Source organism: Choristoneura fumiferana, chromosome 26, assembly GCF_025370935.1.
Source record: "Choristoneura fumiferana chromosome 26, NRCan_CFum_1, whole genome shotgun sequence".
Classification (NCBI taxonomy): domain Eukaryota; kingdom Metazoa; phylum Arthropoda; class Insecta; order Lepidoptera; family Tortricidae; genus Choristoneura; species Choristoneura fumiferana.
In genome coordinates, this window is record NC_133497.1 from 8240198 (window position 1) to 8264522 (window position 24325).

Below are 24325 nucleotides of genomic sequence, written 5' to 3' on the forward strand. Positions count from 1 at the left end.
GACAAACTCGAAAGGAACCCGAAAAATGAAGGCGGAATATCGAAAAAATCTTCTCAAGTTAAGAATCCTAAAACAAATGTAAAAGATAAAGACGAGAAGCCAAAAAGTCTCGCAGAAATATATATGCATCGAAATAATATTAGAGTTATTCTGGAATGTACGAACGCAACACCTATTCGAGGACACAGTGATATCGGCTATCAATGCAGCTTCTGCGTCAACGAATATCCTAATCCTGCTGACCTTAAAAACCACACTATACAGAACCACAATCATGATCTTAAAACAAAACGCGACTTCACGTGGGATAAAATTATGGACACATTTCGAGTTAAACTAGATATTACTACTCTACGCTGTGATTTGTGTGGCATTGAAATCGACTCACTAGAACCACTCATGGAACACTTGATAGACAGACACGAGAAGAAACTATACACAGACATTAAGAGTCATGTCCTACCTTTTAAGTTTACAGACGAAGCATTGCGATGTGTCTTTTGTTCAAATGTTTCCAGCACGTTCAAAGCCCTTCAAGAACACATGATGATACATTTCAGGAATTATATCTGTGAACAGTGCGATAGCGGTTTTATCAATCGTAAAATGCTGAGGAACCATTCCAAAACCCACGACGTTGGTACGTTCAAATGTAACTCGTGTCCTAAAGTGTTTGACACATTGCCGAAGCAAAAAGCTCACCAAAGGAGAGTACACAGCGGCACAAAGTTGAACAGATGTGGTTATTGTAATGAGAAATTCAGGGATTTTGTGCAGAAGATCAAACATCAGAAGGAAATGCATGGTGTCCAAACTGAAACGCAGAAATGTCAAGCTTGCGATAAGGCTTTCAAGACTCAGGCAGCGCTGAAAACGCACGTTAAAAGAGATCATTTAATAGAAAGGCCGTATCAATGCACAGAATGTGATATGGCCTTTTTCCTAAAAGCTGGATTGAAACACCATTTGGTGAAACACACTGGTACGAAAGAGTTTACTTGTGAGGTGTGTTGCAAGTCTTACGGACTCAAGAAGATTTTAACTGAACACATGAAAATTCATGCGGACAACCGCTGCTTCAAGTGCGAACACTGCGATATGGCCTTCGTTCAAAAAAGTGGTCTGAGAGGACACATGCGCTCCAAACATTCCGACTTAATCTAAATTATTAACGTTAAAACAGATATTAGGTATAAACTGGATCCTTGAACTGGATTACATTCCAATTAGTTTTGCATCCATCACTAGCTGTTGCCCGCGGCTACGTCTGCGAATAATTTGTTTGTCGAGCGCCCACGGGAGGGAACTATACAATTAGTAAACGATGACAACTTCAAATCAAGTTTACTTTATGTTGTAACTAATTTATTTATTACGCGTAGGTATGAGAAATAAATATTGTTTTTTTTTCAGTGAATTATTTGAATTCCTACACAAACATTTAATTTACGTATGCGTTAATCGATATTGGCCGTTTGCTTTACTTTACCCTTGGAAAAAGAGGTTCAATAATCTGTACTTTTCTTTATACTGGCGCTTAGTGCCATCAAAATCAAATCTACCCAGAACAGTACATATACTAAAGGGCTGTTTCACCATCCATTGATTAGTGTGAACTGCCGGTTAAATGTGATGCCGTCTCCGTGTATTCCAACAAAACAAGTAGAGACGGCATCACATTTAACCGTCAGTTAAGCCTAATCAATGGATGGTAAAACAGCCCCTAAATCTAACGACAAGATGACTTGTGCAACCTTCGATCATCAATGTGCAACAGAAGTCGGACCTTAACCAAATTCAAATGTAAACGAAACCCCTAGTTTAAAAACAAGATATAAAACCTAAAAATACACCCGAGCGAGAACCACATGCATCGTAAATCGTGTAAAATTACAAATTGTGAATAACAGAAGAATTTTATTTTACTTAAAACCTTTTATTTTACTAAGTACGGATAATAAATTATGTTTATTAAAACAAATTGATATATTAGAAATAATTTAATATTTCTTCTTAAACGACATTGGAATTCAAGAAAATCGTAAAGACTAAGCCTAAAAATCAAACAGTCGCATCGATTTAAATACAAATAATGCAATTTTCTCTTTGTAGGTGTCGAACGAGGAACTAGAATTATCACAATCGATGCTACCCAAAAAGACGCATTGTCGCTTGTCCCAGGCAGACCGAATAAGTCGTACGAAAACTCAAGCAAGAACCAACACAACCTAGAACAGATTTTACTTTACTCCAACGCAACCCCGATCCGATGGTTCGACCAACGGGGTTACATTTGCGCATTCTGTCCCAAATCGTTCCGCGAGCCGCACACTCTCAAGAGCCACTTTCTACAAGAGCATAACGACGAACTGATCAGGTTCATGACGGGCCGGCAGTTCAACCATGTCGTCAAGCTCGACATCACTTTTTTGAACTGTGCCTTGTGCGGCACTGACTTCGCCGAGCTCAATACTTTCATGCGCCATTTGATAACTGCCCACGAAAAGGAGTTGTACATTGACGTCAAGAGCCAGATATTGCCGTTCAAGTTTGAGACTGCCGAGTTGCTCTGTGCAATATGTTCGGCAGAGTACGGTAGCTTCAAACTTTTGCAGCAGCATATGAATGTTCACTTCAGAAATTTCATCTGTCGCATTTGCGATACTGGTTTTGTAGTTGAGCGCCTGCTCAGGAATCACATGACGAGGCATGGCGACGGCGAGTACAAGTGCGACAAGTGTAGCAAATCTTTTATAAACGAGGTGAAAAGACGCGAGCACGAGATACGTATGCACTTGGGCTTTAATAAGAGATATTTATGTAAATTCTGTGGCGAAAGATTCTTAGACTATAGAGATAAATTGACACATTTAGTAAAAGTGCACGGAGCCCCTCCGTTTATCTTTAAATGTCAGGCTTGCGAGCGCACTTTTGACAACCAAAGAGCTCTGTCGCGGCACACCAGGAGGGATCACCTTCTGGAACGAAAACACCAATGCGATTATTGCGATATGAGGTTTTTCACCAAAAGTAAATTGCAGAATCACATGCCGAAACACACTGGGATAAGGAAGTTCCAATGCGACGTCTGTTCCAAGGCTTTTGGGAGAAAGAGCACTCTTAAAGTGCACATGCTAATTCATACCGGTGAAAAGAGATTCTCGTGTTGCCACTGCAGACAGGCGTTCACACAGAAGTGCAGTTTAAAGGGCCATTTGCGCGCCAAACATTTCGAAATTCTTTGTTGATCATAAGTGGTTAGGGATATAATTATTTAAATTCATATTACTGTTGAGTTAAAACATCAAACTTCTCTAGAGAAGTATCCCTAGGGATAATGAGTACTTATCCCAAGACTTTTTTGATGTGTGTATGTTGTAAGTTTATTACTGTTGTAACTTTCAGATCGATTTAATAAAAAAGGAAAATTACTATTCGAATATTATTTACTTAACAATCTACCAACCCTTGTAATATAAAATACCACGATAGTTAACAGTCAAATGTTTATCTCAAGCAAAAGCTTCAGTGACATTACGTTTTTTGTTTGTAGGTAACCGACGTGGCTCGGTTCTATTAGAAAATATCGGAGATCCTCACGCTTTGAAGAAAAGTTATAAACCCATACGGGATTCAATTAAACATCAGGAAAACCTCAAAAATATATTGCTTTACTCTAACGCGAGCATAATAAGGGGTAAAGTCAACGAAGGCTACGGATGCAACTTCTGTTCGGAAAGGTATCCAAAGCCTTGTGATCTGAAATCGCACTTTCTTGATCAACATTCCGATATAAATGCGCTTCGTTTACCCAAGCTGTTTGAATACTCCTTGAAGCTGGATATTACTGATCTGAAATGCAAAATATGCAGTCAAAGTTACAGCGAACTAAATGATTTTACACATCATTTACGGGATGAACACGAAAAAAATCTTTTCATCGAGAATAATAGCCAAATAATCCCGTTTAAATTCGACTCTACGACACTTCGCTGTGCGATATGTGAAACAGAGTTCACTAACTTCAAAATTCTGCTAGAGCACATGCATGTACATTTCAGGAATTTCGTTTGTGAGGTGTGCAACGCTGGTTTTGTCACGAAAAGGCTTTTAGTCAGCCATAAGCGGAGGCACGGTAATGGCAATTTCAAATGCGCACATTGCGCCAAAACCTTTAGTTGTGACCAAAAGAAGCGCGACCACGAACAGAGGATTCATCTTGGCTTAAAAAAGAGAAACAAATGTAAATTCTGTGATGAAAAGTTTGCTGATTATTGGTCCAAAATGGATCATTTGGTAAAAGAGCACGGGGTGCCACAAGTGGTCTTAAAATGTCAAGCGTGTGAGCGGACATTCAAAAACCAACGAGCTTTGACTCGACATGTGAAGAAAGACCACTTGTTGGAGCGGAGACACGTTTGCGGCGTGTGTAATATGGAATTTTATTTAAAAAATCGGTTGGAAGACCATATGATTGCCCACACAGGGGTTAAAAAGTTTCAGTGCCATGTTTGTGCGCGCTGGTACACGACCAACAAGTCTTTGAGGTATCATTTGAGATCTCATGCGGACGATAGACAGTTCTCTTGCGATATTTGTGGACAGGCGTTCGTTCAGAAGAGCAATTTAACCAGCCATCTGAAATCAAAGCATGGCCAAGATACTTAAACTATTATTTATAAACATTCCTTGTGATGAAGTCAAGATACTGTGCACATATTAGTAGGTTAGGTACGCTATCGTTGACGTTTTTTACCTACAAGTTTTATAAACTTGTGACTTCCGAAAACTATTCCATTATATGCCAATTAAATCGATAAATGATAATGAATAAACGACTTACTCTAGAAGACGTGTTTTTATTTGCTTACTAAGTAAACTAAGTAAATGATTGATTTCGTAATAGGCTCAAGATCGACAAATATGTTAATTCATAAGATCAGTAAGAAAGAACAAATTAATCGTTAATTCAATTAGCGTTTACCTCTCTTTTCAGGCGTTACACAACAAACACCAGTAGTTAAAATTGAGTATTTCGACTCGTCATCCGATGATGAAGTACAGGCCACACCCGTGACAACCCCAGTCGATCCTTTAAGTGGCGCCCAAATAACAATACAAAAAGTTACACAAAAATGGCCGAAGAAAAAGGGCTCAGACGGTAGAAAAACTTCGACAGAAATGACTAAACATCTGCAAAATTTTGAGATTATTATGCGTTGCTCCAACGCGACACCAACGCGCGGCCACCAAGGTATCGGCTACGGCTGCTTTTTCTGCGAAGTACAATTTCCCGATCCGGGGAATCTCAAGTCCCACACACTGGAGTGCCATGCGGACTTCCAACACACGTCGTCCACGCGACCGCCGCAGCTTAACAACTATTCTGTCAAACTCGACATCACCTCTTTAACGTGCAAGATTTGCAACGAGAAATTCGAACAATTAATACCGTTAATGGATCATCTGCGCTCCAAACACCATCAGCCGATCCACACCGATATCAAAAGCTACATATTACCATTTCGATTCGACAGCAATCCGTTCAAATGCGTCATGTGTGAGACAGAGTTTAACGCTTTCAGAATGGCCGTGGAGCACATGAATATACACTTCAGGAACCACATCTGCGATGTGTGTGACGCTGGTTTCGTCAACAGGGCTGGCTGGCGGACCCACAGACGCATCCATCAGTACGGAGACTTTCCTTGCAAGAAATGCCCTCAGGTTTTCAACTCTATGGTTAAATTGAGGTATCATGATCGGTGCGTTCACTTAGGACAAGATAAGAGGAATAAATGCGCGTACTGCGGCGAAAAATTCAACTGTTTGGTTATGAAGAATAATCATATGGTGAAAGCGCACGGCGTCGCTCCGACAGTGGCGCAATGCAAGGCATGTGAGAAATCCTTCAGTAGCTACCAAAGCCTGCGGGTGCATGAGAAAACGTATCATTTGCTGGAGAAAAGGTTTAAATGCACGTTGTGTGAGATGGAGTTCCACTCGAACAAGTATCTAAGCAGACATATGGTGAAGCATACCGGGGCCCGTGATTTTAAATGCGATGTCTGCCACAAGGCGTACGGCAGGAAGAGTACTCTTAAGGAACATATGCGTCTCCATGCAGATGATCGTAGGTTCAAGTGTGAACACTGTCCTATGGCGTTCATACAAAAATGTAGCTTAAAATCACATTTGCATTCCAAACATGGAAGAGAATTGAATAACTAAATCACAGTATAACAACTTTCCCTACAGTAATCCGACGGAGACGTCTTGACAGAGCAATCGTGCGGGGCGTGAGGGGTGAGACGCGGGTGGGAGGAGCCCCAGCTGCATACTTCGCCGTTCTTAGTAGCTTGGGGCAAGTCTTAAGGGCTATCGCGTTTTTTTTACATTTAAATTTATAATAAAATTTATTATGGTGCACGACATGTATTGTGAGTGAGTGCGTGCAAATCTTCATCTCGCATAAATAAGGAACTAAGATTTCATCTATTTATATAGTTATATTTATTAATTTTTTATATAATTAAATTCAATAACAGGAGTTTTAAGTCCAATAAGTCTAGAAACCGAAAGTATTTGTCGGTTACTAATCTATGAAAGTATATTTTGTGGAAAACAAATCATAAATAGTATATTTTGATACTTCTTACCCCTAGTAAGTATGCCACCCCTAAATTATTTTGTTTTAAATTTGTGGCAACCCTTCCTTACTTGCGTAAATACCTATACAGGCTGCGGTATCGCTCAACTTCAAAGGCGTCGGCCTACTGTAGGGAAAACTTGTTATACTGTGACTAAATTTTGTTTTCAAGTTAATAATTTAACTCATATTTGTTACTTTTGCAATGATTTATTTCAGACTACGCATGTTTCGTAGAACTATTATGTATTTGTTCGTAATAAACAGATTTAGGTATGCCTATTTCCAGTTCACATATAAGTGTTTATAATTAATATTTTTAATTGAGTCAAATCAGAATGTACGGTATATGCCTAGGTTTGTTATCTAAATGTAATGACTGCGAAGTGGTTAGCTTTCTAAAGAAAAGCTCTTGTTTGTGTTTTTACGCATGTACTGAATAATAGGTAATAATGATACTAAACATTAATTACTAGCAATTAATGATTTCAAAAAGGCATTTCTAAAGGCAACTCTATTAGAAACTTTAGGATTTAATTTAATGATTTGTGATCAGAAACGGTCTGAATATATTATGTAGTTTTACTTTAACGGCATATATTTTAATATACATAGATGAAATTGAAATAATGAAGTACCTACATAAATCCTATATAATTTTTTTGAGAAGGCAAAACAGAGATAAGTAGTTATTTTATCTCTTAACTATCAAAAATATTTTTATTTACGAGAATTTAATAAACGTGAAGTATAAAACAATTGTTTTTCATTGCTTTAATCCCACATGTCATGTGGTGGCGGTGTGGCAAGAAACTTGGTTTTACTTTATAAATTAGGGAGTCTAAAACTTAGAAGCTGCAATCGTCTTTTACTTACGCAATCTTGAATATTATGTTAAACAAGCGATTCAGTGAAATCGATTAACTGTTAATTCAGTAAAATTTACCACTTTTCAGATGTTTCACTACAACCATCATTTACTAAAATTGAATCTCTTGCTTCGGAAAAAAAAGCAAAAGAAAACAAGATAAATAAAAGGTTTAGGGGCTGTTTCACCATCCATTGATTAGTGTTAACTGACGGTTAAATGTGATGCCGTCTCTATTTGTTTTGTTTGAATAGACGGAGATGGCATCACATTTAAGCGTCAGTTAACACTAATCAATGGATGGTGAAACAGCCCCTAAAAGATGAAGAAGATGGCACAGTCACTTCGACACCTGGTGGTAAACCTAAAATACAAATGCACCCGTCACACCCTGTAAAGCCATAAACCAGCTGTTTAACAAGAGATCCAAACTATACAGCAAAAGTAATAACAAAATCTGCACTTATAAAAGGCAGAAAAACATCCACAGAAATGGCTAAGCTCGTCAAAAATTTCGAGATCGTAATGCGTTGCTCGAATGCGACGCCTTTACGTGCGCTCCACAGCCTTAGCTACACCTGCTGCTTCTGCGACGAACAGTACCCTAACCTAGGGGACCTCAAGAATCACACCTTGAAGTCTCACCAGGACTTCCGTCATACCTCATCAACGAGACTGCCCTCACTTAGCAACTATTCTGTCAAACTCGACATCACTTAATAAAGTGATTAAATTCAACCAGTTATCTACGTTCATGGACCGTCTACGTCTCAAGCACAACCAGCCAATCCACACAAATGTCAAAAACTACATACTGCCTTTTAAATTCGACAGCGATCCTCTCAAATGTGCGTTATGTGACACCGAGTTCAACACCTTCAGAAATATCGTTGAACATATGAATACCCACTTCAGGAATTTCATTTGTGATGTTTGCGGCACTGGCTTTATCAACAGGGCTAGTTGGCGAACTCACAAAGCCAACCACGACTACGGAGACTTTCCATGTACGAAATGCCCACAGATCTTCAGTTCTGCAGTGAAACTAAGGAATCACGATCGGTACCTCCATCTGGGGATGGCCAAGAGGAACTAGTGTGCGTATTGTAGAAAGAAATTCAGTTGTTTGATAATAAAGAACAATCATATGATAAAAGAGCATGGAGTGGCGCCAACAGTGGCCCATTGCAAAGCCTGTTGTAACAAGACGTTCAGAAACTACGCGAACCTACGCGTACACCAGAAAAGGAATCATTTAATGGAAGTAAAAAGAGTTAAGTGCACACAGTGTGATATGACGTTCGGCGACGGAAATTCACTAAAAGAGCATATGGTTAAACATACTCAAGTTCGGAATTATAAATGCTTTATTTGTGAGAAGGCTTATGGTCGGAGACAAACTCTGAGAGATACGCAAATGTATCCATGCGAACGATCGAAGATACAGGTGCGACTATTGTAACATGGGATTCGTGCCGAAATGTAGATTGAAATCACATATATTGGCTAAGCACGGAAAAGATTTCTTTTCAGTATAACTAATGTTTTATGTTTATGAGCATAGTTTTCTCTGGGAGATTTTACCAAAATGTCAAGTCTGCATAAAATAAATGAATATACACAATGTGTTTTTATTGCTGTATTTTATCTATCCAAACGCGAGCATTCGTTTCACTTTTAGCACGTAAATTTATTTATCATGCATCACCGCGCACCATGTGTGTAGGTACTTTGTCAGGCATCCGTCACTCATCCATATCTATAGCGATAAGCACCTGCAGCGCGCGACAACTTGAAATTATCTAGCAGTCGAGGCTGCCGCGCGCCTGCGAGCACGAGCACACGCGTGACGCGAAACGCACAAACATTGTGGTCGGTTGGCTGCCTCGGAGCCAGCAGGGCTACTACAAAACTCGAAACTCGAAGTTCGTATCGTACCGTCCCTCTCGCTCTCGTATTAAATAGTATAAGTGTCAGAGGGACCGCATGACACGAACTTCGAGTTTCGAGTTTGCTGCTGGCTTTGAATGTTTCGATCTTTACCTAAATATCCTGTGCTATTGTATTATTTATTATTTGTACGATTCAGAATTTTGTAACACTAAAATTTAATAATAGATACTTTAGAGAAGGTAATAAATTCATTAGTCATTACATAAAAGTTAAACAACTGTAATCACATATATTGTCAAATAAATAATATAAAGTGGGTAACCCTTACACTCGAGTTGGCAGTGTAGGTATGTTCAGGACAAAAGGCAGCGCAACATAATAAACTACTCTCGCGCTTGGCGTTAAGGTTCGATTTAGATTGAACGCGGTACCCACCTAATTCTGTAGGCTATTAAAACGGCGGCTTTCTTCAAGATAAAGGAGTGCAAATTCTGTACGTAGTACTATTATTTATTCTGTGACTTTGTTTACAATCTTAAGCTGCGATTTTCGGCTACTGCTTCCTGATTATAGCTTGTTTTATATACACAATATATATATATATATATTTCAATTGCTTTTGTTTATTCTATAGACCAAAAAGTTGTCTGAGAGTAAAAACTTTTTTACCTTTAACTTTTTTAACTAGGTACCTACCTAAGTCTGATGTATAGACGTTGCATTTCTGTTGAGAATTTCGTGTAATTTTGTGAGCAGGTTCGATAATTATAGATTTTGACGATCCAGTTTTGGATTTTTTCAAAATTACGGAACCCATGGGGTAAAAAACGTAAAATACACTCATGAGCTCTTAGTTATAATAATTTAAAACACAATCTACCGAGGACAAAACGAGCAAACGTGAGCAGAATACGGACATGATTTTGTTTATTTTATAAAGTTAAGTATACTTTTATTTCCAGGTAATCCTCGCAATTTAACTGATAAAACGGATAGACAACTTTGGGACGAAACTGAAATGGATATTAACGATGTGATTACTCTGAATGAAGACGACGAAAGAGACGAGGAACGTCTATTGGAAAAACAAGAAACTGATCAAAATGAAGCCAGCGATGATACACGATCGTCACCACTTTCCAGTACTGAATATATTTTCAAATCTGAATCGGACTCAGGCTCATCTGTTCATATAATAGGTACATCTGAAACAGCTTCACCTTCAAATGCTGAGAATATCGATGAATTTGATGATATTTCTTCAAATATTGAATATCTCGATGAAACTGAGGAAGAATTCCGTTTAACTGAAAGTATACAAAAATCAAAACAAAAAACTGAAAGCCAAAATAACAAAGCAAAAGCTGACAAACAAACTGGTAAATATACTCATTGTAGTAACATCAAAAATAAATATAAAATGAAAAAAATAGAAGAACCGAATGATAACGAAGTCCTGTACCACCACGATAATTTGCGTATCGTTCTTCGATGCTCGAACGCTACGACGTTTTTATGCCGCGGGATATGGTACTTGTGCACTCTTTGCCGCACTAAATATACAGACCCGGGAGATTTAAAGGCACATACATTGAAAGTCCACAGTTCTCTGCTATCCCAGCGGAAGCTGTACTCGGCGCGGCAAATGAAGCGCTACATCGTCAAGCTCGATATAACCAATTTGAAATGTAAACTATGCAACTTAAATATCAGCAGTTTGAAAGACTTAATGGAACACTTGTATTGGAAACACGCTGAAGGGATACACAGAGATCTACCGAACCATATAATCCCTTTTAAGTTTGATAGCGAAGTGTTGCGCTGCACCGAATGCGATCGTGAATTTACGAATTTCAAAATGCTGCAGTGCCACATGAATGATCACTACAAGAACTTTACGTGCGAAGTGTGCGACACAGGCTACGTGACATATGGTAGTCTCATGCAGCATATGCGTCTGCACGCCGATGGCGAATACACTTGCGAGTGGTGCCAGAAAGTGTTCGGTAACAAGCATAAATTAGGGGATCACGTGAAACTGGTGCACCTTGGTCGGAAGAAGAGAAACAAATGCGCATACTGCGACATGAAATTCCTTCTGTTTGAAACTAGGAACAAGCATATGGAAGAGGAGCACGGTTTGAAGGCGCCAGTGGTGCAGTGCCAAGCTTGCTTGAAAACTTTCAGATCTACGAGATACTTGACGGCGCATATGAAGAATTTCCATTTAATAGGGGAGAGGAATTACGAGTGCTCGTTCTGTGAAAGGCGATTCTCCGCGCCGCATATGTTGAAAGCACATATGCCGGTGCATTCCACTGCGAAGAATTTCCAGTGTGTTGTGTGTGAGAAAGCGTTCTCTAGGAAAAAGACGCTTCGGGAACATATTAGGATCCATGCCAACGACAGAAGGTTTAGGTGTGAGTATTGCGGGATGGCATTTGTACAGAAATGCAGTCTGACTGGACATCTGAAGAGTAAGCACGCGGATAAGGAGGAACAGGAGTAGTTTCATAGCTAGTCTGTGGGTACCTGCTAGAAAATTACCAAATATATGTATATCTTTCAGCTGTTTTTGAAGATTATAAGGAGTTTTTTAATGTGCTGGTGTTTTTTCGCAATTTGTAATTTACTCACTGGACCTTGTATGTTAATCGAAGGGTAGTTCTGAAGTTCCTACGGGCTACGTTTAGTTTGTCTCCTTGTTTGACAAGGAACTTACTTACAACTCATTTACAGCAATACCATAAATAAACTCTTTCGTACTTCCACCAAAGGAGACATACATGAAAACTTTTTGACTCTTATGTGGCAAAAGTTTTAATTTTAAGTAGTTTAGTAAAGTAACATCATCAATACTTCAGAGTAGTTTTTATTAGATGGTCGTGCAGTATAAAATGGTCCAACATTATTACTTAAATCAGTCACGTCAAACTCAGTCACTGGTGCTGGTGCTGGTGGGCCAAAACTATAAAGACCGTAGTAGTAGTTTTCTATCCCTTTTCTCTCGTAGTTCTCTCGTCTCAAAGAAGATGAACTACTAAAATCCTCCTTTAATAAAGACCTTTTACTTTACCTTTAAGACAGTAATTTAAGAGTCTTTCTTGTTTTTAACCCACAAAAGGTAGTCCCCTACAAAATTATTTTAAATACTTATGAATATTAGAAACAGTTTCACCGTTATTTTCAATTTTAATAATCAAATATTAAATACAATCTTTACTATGTAGTTAGAATAACCCTCATTACATTACGTATTTTTACAATTCCTTGAATTTGTCACATGTCTGTATTTTATTATGAAAATATAGATATAGGTAACGTCAATTTTAAACGAAAAAAAAATTCAGTTGATTTAACTTACTGATTTTTGGAAAATCTAATTTAATTACCTATTTCTTTGTCTTCATAAAAAAACGAAATTAGCAGCACGACAAAAGACACTTTTATAAGAATTTTGTAGATTAAAAAGAAGTACGAGTACGACCTTAACTTGGCTGTTTGCAAAATGGATTCAGACCGCAGGATATACTCAGAGGACATACTACGTTTGACATGGCTGACTTAATATCAAAATTGGAATAAGCACTTTTAATGACCTTGATTGTTTTGCCTATTCGCTAGCCTCGACAAATCAACTAAAGTAAACTTCAACAATTCTTACATATTGTTTTTGTATTTATGGCTGACTCAATATCTAAATTGGAATAAGCACTTTTAAAGACGTTGATTGTTTTGCGTATTCTCTAGCCTCAACCAATTAACTAAAGTAAACTTCAACAATTCTTATATATTTTTTTGTATTTATCTGTATTTGATTATAATTTTATCATAATATTAAAATGTAATTTACGAGCAATAAGTAGTTTCATTTACATACGCGCTTTTGGATTACCGTCCATATTATCTTTTTATGTGAATTTAGTGTAAAAGTACTAACTAAAGTATGTTATTTTTTCTTATTTTCTTCCGAGGTAATAAATTAATATCTAATATATTACGAAGAATTACCTATCTTCGCTGTGAGAAAAGAAATTCAAAAATTGTACTTTTCTTTATAGGTGTATTGACGACAAATGTCAAAATCGAATTGCTGAACAGAGAAGACAATACATCCGATGAAGACACTGCCTATATAAAAGATCCAGATGGCCGACAAGTATCCACGACTAAGAATGATAAAAAAGATAAAGATCAAAAACCCAAGGGCCCTACCGACGTTGAAATGCATCGGAACAATATTAGAGTAATTCTGGAATGCACGAACGCGACGCCTATAAGATGTCATGGCGGCATAGGCTACCAGTGTTGCTTCTGTCCCGAGCAGCATCCCGACCCCGCTGACCTCAAAACTCACACAATAGAGAAGCACGACAGCAAAACGAAGCAAGCATTCATGAAAGGCAAAACTATGTCCGAGTTTTTCGTTAAGCTAGACATCACTGCCTTGTGCTGTAAACTATGCGGTGCGGAAATAGATGCCTTAGAGCCACTGATGGCTCATCTATCAGAAATCCACGGAAAAAAACTTTACACAGACATCAGAAGTCACATCCTTCCGTTCAAGTTCAACGACGAAACATTGCGCTGCATTTTTTGCCCCAACGATTTCAACACGTTCAAGGTTTTACAAGGTCACATGAATGTCCACTTTCGGAATTTTATTTGCGAGACATGCGACAGTGGCTTCGTCACTCGCAACATGCGTCGAAATCACATGAAAACTCACGATACTGGCTCGTTTATCTGCAGTTTCTGTCCTAAAGTGTACGATACGTTACTAAAACAACGAGCTCACGAAAAGCAGGTTCACAGGCATCCAAAAATGAACCTTTGCCCGTACTGTAACGAAAGGTTCCGCGATTTTACTCAGAAGGTTCGGCATCTAAAGGAGGCGCATGGTGTTCAGAAGGAGTCGCCGAAATGCAAGGCTTGCGACAGAAGTTTTGAAACGATGGCAGCGCTGAGCGTGCACATTAAAAGGGATCACTTAATACAAAGGCCGCATAAGTGTTCCGAATGCGACATGTCTTTTTACGTGAAAGCACAGCTGAGGAATCATTTCGTCATACACTCCGGTACAAGAGAATTTGCGTGTTCGGTGTGCTTAAAGACGTTCGGTAGAAAGAAAACCCTGTCTGACCATATGCGAATTCACACGGACGATCGCAGACACAAGTGCAAGCATTGTGGAATGGCGTTTGTGCAAAAAAGTAGCTTGAGAAGCCACGTGCGGACCAACCATTCCGAAATCCACCAGGAATAGAATTTATAAAGCCTAAATTTATGAAAATATATTTACTTATATACCAAGTATTAAGTGTTTTATTTTGTGTAAAAACTGTCAATCACAATATTCACAATTGGTTGCTACAGGCCGCGCTACGGTTTAATCGCTCGGCGAAAGTACACTAAGGGGCTGTTTCACCATCCATTGATTAGTGTTAACTGGCGGTTAGGTTAGGTTAGGTTAGGTTAGAGTGTGATGCCGTCTCTATTTGTTTTGTTCGAATAGACGGAGACGGCATCACATTTAACCGTCGGTTAACGCTAATCAATGGATGGTGCAACAGCCCCTAAATCGCAAACTACACAGTAGTCATTTCTTAGGTCTGTTCGCCGCATGCGACAATGCCGAGTGCGTTATTGCTATCGGTTGTATTGTATCGCTCCACCAGTTTCGCCTACCGATCATACACTGACGCATGTCCTAATATAATGTTTTAACTATGCGTAACCTCATAAAAACCAGTAAAGATTGCAGTAAAGACTGCAGTTGAAGGAGCATATGAATATGACAATATGAGTCATTGTCATTACTCATATGCTCTTTCAAACAAAATTCCAACCAAATTATCCGTCTCTCGTTCGTCGTAGTCGTAAATAGAGTGATTTTTTACCTTTCTTTGCAGAACTCGGAGCAGCTCAAAATGTAAAGACAAATTCAGAATTTACTAAAGAGTTACAACAGAAACCATCAGAGAACACAGCGAATGAGCTCAAGAAGAAGTGTTTATCCTTAAAAGCATCAGAAATAAAATTACACCAAGAAAACCAAAGTATCGTTTTACGATGCTCAAGCGCAACACCGATCCGTGCTCAAGGCAGCATCGGATACTGCTGTTACTACTGCGACCGAGAGTATGCTGACCCGGCCGACCTGAAAAAACACACCGCTGAAAACCACTTTCACATTGACAAACCCTTCAAATCTCTCCGTAATTCACACTACTGCATGAAAATAGACATCACTGGGCTGCGTTGCAAACTTTGCGAACTCCCTTTCGATCAGTTAGAACCTCTAATGGATCATTTAAAAAACAGTCACGAGGAGCCGATACACACGCACTTAGACAACCATTTGATTCCGTTTAAATTTGACAGCGACCAATTGAAGTGCGTGGCTTGCCACTTCGAATTTTACAACTTCCATTCGTTACTGGATCATATGCGGAAGCATTACAGGAATTACATCTGCGATGTTTGCGACGAAGGGTATTTAAACTATAACAGTTTAAGGACCCATCGTTTAGCGCATAATAAAGGAGAGCATCCGTGCAAAGAATGTGATAAAATATTTAGCAGCAGCACCAAACTCAATGGTCACACGAGAGCTGTGCATCGTGGTATAAAAAAAAACAAATGTGGCTACTGCGGCGAGAAGTTCGCTGAACGAAGTTGGAAATTGAATCACATGGAGAAAGTCCATGGGATTAAAAAGCCAGAGATTAAATGTAAATTGTGTAATAAAAAATATTCGTCTCTGAAAACTTTAGATGGTCACATGCGAGGAATACATATGATGGAGAAGACAGAAGTATGTCCGATATGTGGAATGAAGTTCTTCAAGAGGGATACAATGAAGCTTCATATGACGATTCATACAGGGTATCGCGCGTTCGTATGCGCGGTGTGCTCCAAGTCGTTTTTGAGGAAGACTACGCTGAGAGAGCATATGAGGATACACATAAATGATCGCCGGTTTAAATGCGAACATTGCAATATGGCGTTCATACAAAAGTGTAGTTGGAAGGGACACATGCGCTCGAAACATGGGGAAGACGTTTGAGGGAGAAATACCGAAATAGAAACTTAACATCAACACTTTGTTTTGCTTTTGATTAAGTTACCCTTTCTTTATTGGTGACATTAAATGGTTTATTTCTAGAACCAGCTTGACATATTGGCTAACTGCACCATGAGCGCGAGGCCATTAAAAAAATATCTTGTATTTTTGACAAAAAATATTGAAATAAAAACCTGTTTGATTTTTGTCTTGTTTTATTTTTCGTTATTATTCGAGTTACAGAGCGCAATTTAATTTGAACGTGTCAAGATGCGTTTGATAAGTAAATGTTTTATCTCCTTAATTATTAGTTTTTAAGCTTTTTAACTTGGTTAAATTTGAAAACTTATTATGTTTAAGTGGAATTCGACCGCGAAGATATGTAAGCGTTAAAATAAATCCTACCTTGTCTTTCCAGGTTTACTCGACGGGAGATGGGTTATAAAAAGCGAGCCTTCGCAACTCGCAAGATGGGATTCTGAGAAAAGGAGGCGCAAAAAGACCTCTGCGACACTTAAAGAGGATTCTGGATCTGACGGTGAAAACGCGCGCATGATAAACATCAAGAATAGGTTCACGCCTTCCAGTCGAAAATACTTCGTAGTCATACCAAGACTCGCGTCAAATAGGACTATAGTGTTGAAAAAATCAACCGAACTAGATTTGCATTTAGATAATCTAAACACACTCATGCGTTGCTCGAACGCTACACTTATGAAATTACAAGGCATATGGTTCCAATGTTGTTTTTGTTCAAGCCGGTACGAAGACGCTGCTGCTTTGAAAACGCATACATTAGAGAACCACGAAGATGGAAAAAAAATCATAGGGCGGAGTGTAGCCGAGCTGATCTTGCGCGTAGACATAACTGGTTTGCGATGCAAACTCTGCGAACTGGAGGTCAATGATCTTGATCAAATTATGGAGCATTTGAAAACAGACCATTCGGAGAAAATACACACACATATCAAAAGCTACATGATTCCATTTAAATTCGACACCAAGGAGCCGAGATGCGCGATTTGCGAGATGGAATTCTACAATTTCAAGACGTTGCAACTTCACATGAATAGCCATTTTGGGAACTTTCTCTGCAAGGAGTGCGGAAGTGGTTTCGTTAACGAGAGAAGCTTGAAGGTTCACGTCAGCCGACACGCCAACGGGCTCTTCAAGTGCGAGACTTGTCAAAGAGTATTCGACAACAACCTCAAGTTGAAAGAGCATGAGAAAGCTGTCCACCGCGGTATGAACAAGCGGCACAAATGCGACTTCTGTGACGAACGGTTCATCGGTGTCATAGCGAAGAGCGCCCACATGATCAAAGAGCATGGTTTGCCCGTGCCTGAGGCCAAATGTCCGGCGTGCGACAAAACTTTTAAAAATCACAAATATTTAATAACTCATAAGAGAACTTATCACATGATGGAAAAACGGCACAAGTGCCCTGAATGCGAGAAAATGTTTTTTTCGACGCACGAGGTTAAACAGCATATGCTGACGCATTCCGGACAGCGGGACTTTAAGTGTGTAATTTGTTCTAAAGCTTACGGGAGGAAAAGTACATTGAGGGAGCATATGAGAATTCATGCGGATGACCGAAGATTTAAATGCGAGCATTGTGGGATGGCGTTCGTTCAAAAGTGTAGTTGGCGAGCACACATGCGTTCAAAGCATGGAGAAGAAGTGTGATTTGTTATTAAGCTCTTCAACGTACTTATTAAAGATTTCTTTACCCAATGAAAGATATTATTCTATTCTTAATTCTCAATTGAGCGTTTCGTTATTTCTTAATTATTATTACTTACCTTAATATTGAACAGTTTTATTTATAACTTACCTGCTTTATTAATGCAAACGATATTTCGCATATGCACACTATTATTATATCTAGTGACAATTTAAGGGAATGAGAGGTAAGTGAAAATGAAGTAAATGAAGCAGTAGCAGACAAATGCAGTCAACCAGGAATTTCACTGATTTTAGAATTCTAATGCTTATTTCTGTTTCCATAGGTGTGGGATGGAAACTCAGCAGATCAATTAGAACGCTTTCCTCCGACGCCGACACCAGCAAGCCGTCTAAACTGAAAACCATTATCATAAAACCTAAAATTGAGAAGCCGCGGAAGAAACGGTGCAAGATTATAGAGATCAAACCTAAGCCTGTCAATGTTTCGTTCAAGAAACTTAACGAGGCTCACAAGCACCAAGCAAATCTTAAAGAGATCCTCCTTTGCTCGAACGCGACGCCTATCAGATGCCGCGGTAGTCTCGGTTACGCTTGCTGTTTTTGCAGCGACCAATACCGAGACCCTGCCGAGTTGAAACAGCACAATCTTACCGCTCATGACGACACGGCTAAAGCGAACTACATGAAAGGCGAATCTATGATAGGTTTCATCGTAAAACTGGACATAACCAATTTACAGTGCAGCCTTTGTTCCATCAGCATCAGAGAACTAGACAACCTGATGGAGCATTTGAAAACTACCCACGAAAGACCTATCCTAACAGATCTAAAGAACCACTTGGTTCCATTTCGATTTGATAGCGTCATGCACGTTTGCGTCGAGTGTTCCGCGGAATTTGCTAATTTCAAAGTGTTGCTGGCTCACATGAACGAGCATTACAGAAATTGTATCTGCGAAATTTGTGGTGCAGGGTTTGTTAATAAGCGTATTCTGAAAGCGCACAGTTACAGACATATCACCGGTCATTTCAGCTGTCGGTATTGCCCTAAAGAGTTTGTCGCTAAGTTGAGGTTGCAAGAGCACGAAAGGAACGTCCATGTTTTGATGAACAAAAGGAACAAATGTGGTTATTGTGGAGAAAAATTCACTGATTACACTAAGAAGAATGATCATGAGGTAAAAGTTCACGGAGTTAAGCCACTCGTGCTGCACTGTCAGGCTTGCACCAAGACGTTCGACAACCAAAGGTCTTTGACGGTGCATACGAAGACTTACCATCTGATGCAGCGGCGGAGTCCGAAGACATCGAATCCGTTGAAGTTGTAAGACAATGTTCCACGGAGAAGTAGATTAGATTCTCTTACCGTTTCTTATAGCACCTGGAATAGGTACTTGTGTTTTTGAAGGATAAGAAAGTTGATTTAAGCATCTCTTCTCTTTATATCTGTCACTTTGCCTGGCTTTGCAATATGTAGACTAAGGGGCTGCTTCACCATCCGTTGATTAGTGTTAACTGATGGTTAAATGTGATGCCGTCTCCGTCTATTCGAACAAAACAAATACAGACGGCATCACATTTAACCGTCAGTTAACACTAATCAATGGATGGTGAAACAGCCCCTAAATCTACATTTTCCTTTTTCTTACGCTGTTTCTGTAACTTACAGATACGTAATACTTACCTATTTTTTACGAATAAGGAGGATAAAAATAAAGAGTGACTAGGTTATTTGTGATGTCATTAAAGAATCACATTTAAAAAATAGTATAAGATTAGTAGCTACCTAATCATCAGATGAATATTTAGCCTTTTAATCAAAATGAAATTATCACGACATTGTAAATTCATCAGAAATGCAGTGGTTTGAAGAGCAAAATGTTTAGAAACTGTCAAATCACAGTGAAAATTTGTTCTTTAACAGGTTCCCTGTCCCGGAGCAATGTGCAGTGTTCTTTTGACACGTCTCTATAGTAATAATAATATTAATATCCCCATAGTCATTTTCATTGGTTATCTAAATGTGGTTCAAGAATAAAAATAATGTAATATACATACGTAATAATCTTTTTTTAATATATAAAAATGAATCCCTATTTCCCTTGGTCACGGCATCACGCGTGAACGGCTGGCCCAATTTCGCTAATTCTTTTTTTTTGTTGTGTTTGCTATTGTCAGGAGAAGGTCCTTATAAAAGATTTAGAAAAAAAAAACTACACCGGGGGCGAAGCCGCAGGCACCAGCTAGAAATAATAAAGAGTTTTATTCGGACATCCATAATTGTTAATTTACAAATAAAACTTAATAACTAAGGTCAGTTTAGTTTTAACAGCTACTAAGAAAAAAAATACTATTATCGAAAGAACAGCTGCATTATTTACTTCACTGGCCATGACGTACCAGTAAAGTCACGCATTCAATGAGGTACAGTGCCTCATAGGACAGGGAACCTGTTAAATATAAATCACTTGTAGTTTATTACCGATTTATATTTTATAGGTACACTTCTAGTGAGATTATAAAACATCGTAAGATTATCATGAGGCTCAATATGGCTAGTTTCTTTGATTAAACTGTAATGTCTAAGAGCTTGATACCTACCTACGTAACTTTTTTATTGAAATAAAGCGATCATTCCAAAGTACATATTTTACAATTATTTTATTTTTATTGCTGCGAACCAGTTCCTCACATTAAAAAATTCTTAGCATTGTGTGTTGTCTTAGAGAGCGACGGTACGATACGAACTTCGAACATCGGGAGTAAGTAGACCTCCAAGCTATGGCATCGGACGAGCATATCGGCATATCGATACACTATACTTTACTATTAAATAAGCTAGAAATAAGCGCAATACGGTATTTGTCAATTTTTAATTTATTTGATAAATCAATGCTTGTCAGTACATGTTACAGAATGGAAAAACAATTTTGTAGCTACCTACCTTTACCTATAATAGAATTATAAAAGCACGATCACTGTCTAGAGCGACGAGAAGACGAGATCTACTTATATAGGTACTTAAGTACCATAAAGGCCCTATTGTCTAGCACACTTGCAATCACAATCTTTTTCACCAATTCTTTCCGTGGCACGCTAAGACGAGGCTAGAAAGAAATTGAGAACGCGATCGCAAACAGCGCGTCACAATGATGCACAGCCACAGACACAGTGACGTGACAATACGGCCTCTCTTCTCTGTCTATCCCGCTGTCTTGGCCAGTTTAACTCAGCAGGCATCAGGGTGATGCTTCCCCATATGGTAATTGAGGCTAGCCTTTTGCACAAACCGCTCCCCGCACAACGAGCACACCTTATTCTTCTCACCCTTATGAATCTTCTCATGCATCCGCAGCGTATTTAACCTCGGAAACTTTTTGTGACAGTACGAGCACTCGTGTATCTTGTCAGGCTTGTGCTTGATCAGATGCCGCTTCAGGAACCTTTCATTAAAGAAGGTCATGTTGCAAATGTTACAAGATACTGTTTTCTCCCTCAAATGGACCTGTCTCTGGTGCATTAATACGCGATACTCTATGGCATTCCTGTAGCCGCAGATACCACAGGTTGGTATAGGCGTGCCATGAACGTCGTTTCGGTGAAGCGACATTTTATAAGCTGGTAACAAAGACTGACAGTCAGGACATTTTTTTAGAGTGTGATGGTTGCTCATGTGTACCCGTAACGCCTGTTTGCTCTTGTATTCCTTTTTACACGGCTCGCAATAGGATTTCTGTAATTCTCTGAGTTGTCTCTGGTTTCCTTTTCCGACTTCTCTCAGATTATGGCTCCTGAGGTGACTCTTTTTTTTGGCTATAGTTTTTAACTGTTCGTCGCAGATGGGGCACTTTTCTTTTATGTCGGTGTGTTTGGTGCGGATATGAAATTTTATGGAGTGTAATGTGAGGAGCGGGGTGTTGCATTCACTGCAGAAATATTTTTTTCCGCCGTCGTCGTCTTCCACTTTGCAGACATAAGGGAGACTGCTCAGCTTTGAAGCGAGGGGCATATCTGAAAACATGAAACAACAATGAGCGAACCGTACTTTAACTTGCAATAGGTGTCTCGACAGTCTACCAACAGAGGCATAAGTATGGCGGGCGGGAGATCGTACGGAGAGCTTTCCGCCTCTACCACCGATGCGGACGCCTCGAAGTGAGCACGACCGCTCTGCCCAGAGCGAAACGACAAAGAAGAAAGAAGTGTCTCGTATCCGGAATTTCAGCAGGTGGTTGTTTTAATTTGACTGAATACTTAAGACTTACCTCTGTAAATGTTTATTTCAATTTTTATTGTAGGTACGTATTTGTCAACTTTTTCGTTTCCGTACATTGAGCAATTTAAAAAGTGTACCGCGTCAAATGATTTTAATAAAAAATATGATGAAACCTACTTATAACGGTGTTCAGTCAACCCAAAACAACCATTTGCTGTAATATAAAAAAAAATATTGCCAAAACAAGTTGGTTAAACTTAAAATTAAAAGTGTCCTGGGATGCTAAGGTTTTGGCAATGGGGTCTCAGTCTCAGCTTGTGCTGGGCTCGGCGCTGAGATCGTATTAGGTATCTAACACGATGACGTTCGCGATCGCATGCATCTCTTTTCTACCCTAGTCTTTCGCCGTGCGACAGAAAGAAGTGATGAAACGATTGTTTCTAACCCCCTGTTTCAACACCCATCCATAAAATTAATCTGACGGATAAATGGGATGCCGTCTCTGTTTTGTGCGAATAGACGGAGACGGCGTCACATTTATTCGTCAAATAAAATTAATCAATCGATGGTGAAACAGCCCCTAAGTGAGTAAGACAATAAGGCATTGATTTTCAGAAAGGCCCCCGGGTGGTTAATTGCAGCCTCTGTTCGAAGATTACTAATAGCAACCAAAAAAAAAATACAGTAAATATTTATTGAATCGGGCGTTACTTGTCGGAGGTCCATATCAATGAACAAGTGTTTACAATTAATTCGCTCACCCGCGACCTTACGATACAAATGTGCGTCAGTGCTCGTAGTGTGGAGGTGATAGATGGGTTTGTGATTACAGTGCGGAGGTAGAGGAGCTGCATGACCACACATTTGTTGCATAGACGTAGCTATCTTAAGGTCGCGAGCTCGCGAGTGCACATAGTAATAAAATAAATGTTCTCGAACTTTGTGGACCGATTCACCGGGGGTATATAAGCCGGGCGAGGTTGCGGCAGAGTCAGTTTTTCGAATGCGATACCGAGCGATAAACATCGAAGAGAATCAAAGCGGCTTGTAAGTGAGTTTTAGAGTGCGATATTACTGTGAACTGTTTTTAAGTGTTTTGTAAAGTTAAGTAACTGTGAAAATAAATCCTACTCTTATTCATCGGTGTTAAAAGTGCTTTTCAATCACGAACCCACCCCACGAACGTAACACTACCATCCCTCTCACTCTCTTATTAAATATTATAAGTGTAAGAGGGACGGAACGACACGAATTTCGGAGTAGCCCCGCAGATAGCAAGGGGCGCAAGTTTCTAGGTACCTACTATAGTGCAAAATAATATGATGGTGCATTTTGAGAGGAGCGGAAGCAGTGTCGACATCTCGCTCTACCTCGAACAAAGACTATAGCCGGTGCTGTTTTCACAGTAAATGATATAATAAACACCATTCGTTCGACATATCTTTATTGGTTAATCAATTTGTTTGTTTTTCAGAGTTCCGTATCCGGAGGGATAGGGAACCGCTTTAAGTATATCTCGAGAACCGTAAAAGATAGACAACTTATTTACCTATACATATCTAATGGATTTTTATTGCCGCTACAACAAAAAATACTAAAAATTCCATTGTAATAATAAGGGCGTCCCCAAGCCAGAAACGTATAGGTAATAATACAAATTAAATTTTATTAAATTATAAAATAAATATACAAACTTCAAACTCCTAATGATCTCATAAAGGTCACGGTTCACGGATCCTTCTTAAAACTACGCTCTACCTTTACACTACATGTACAGCCAAGGGCATAAATACCTGTACAGCCATAGCGTCAAAATATATAATACATCGACCTTATGTTTAGTGGGATAAAGGTGTATAGATATTTTTGACGTCTTGGTAACGTAAGTATATAATATATTTATTTACTAGCTTTTGCCCGCGGCTTCGCCTGTGTGGAATTCGGT

At 39.1% G+C, this 24325-nt stretch overlaps 2 protein-coding genes across 4 annotated transcripts in view; one reads left to right on the forward strand and one right to left on the reverse strand.

The window, feature by feature from the left end:
- The first annotated feature begins 7814 nt into the window (after positions 1-7814).
- On the forward strand, positions 7815-13465 carry LOC141442755 (uncharacterized). 2 transcript variants are annotated; one of them, XM_074107848.1, is made up of 2 exons: positions 7815-9389; positions 10373-13465. In XM_074107848.1, the coding sequence occupies exon 2, from the start codon at positions 10429-10431 to the stop codon at positions 11917-11919; it is 1491 nt and encodes a 496-aa protein (XP_073963949.1). In that variant the 5' UTR covers positions 7815-9389; positions 10373-10428; the 3' UTR covers positions 11920-13465. The 2 variants fall into 2 exon arrangements, with proteins under 2 accessions (XP_073963949.1, XP_073963950.1); XM_074107849.1 differs by lacking the exon at positions 7815-9389 and adding an exon at positions 9608-9903.
- A 7550-nt stretch (positions 13466-21015) lies between these two features.
- The window catches only part of LOC141442770 (zinc finger Y-chromosomal protein 1-like), a 51048-nt gene continuing 47738 nt past the window's right edge, over positions 21016-24325 (reverse strand). The window contains exon 7 of one of the 2 annotated variants that reach the window (XM_074107874.1): positions 21016-22175. In XM_074107874.1, coding sequence (XP_073963975.1) covers positions 21394-22175 — 782 coding nt within the window. In that variant the 3' untranslated portion in view covers positions 21016-21393. The remainder of the gene's footprint in view (positions 22176-24325) is intronic. The other variant, XM_074107873.1, reaches the window with a different exon arrangement.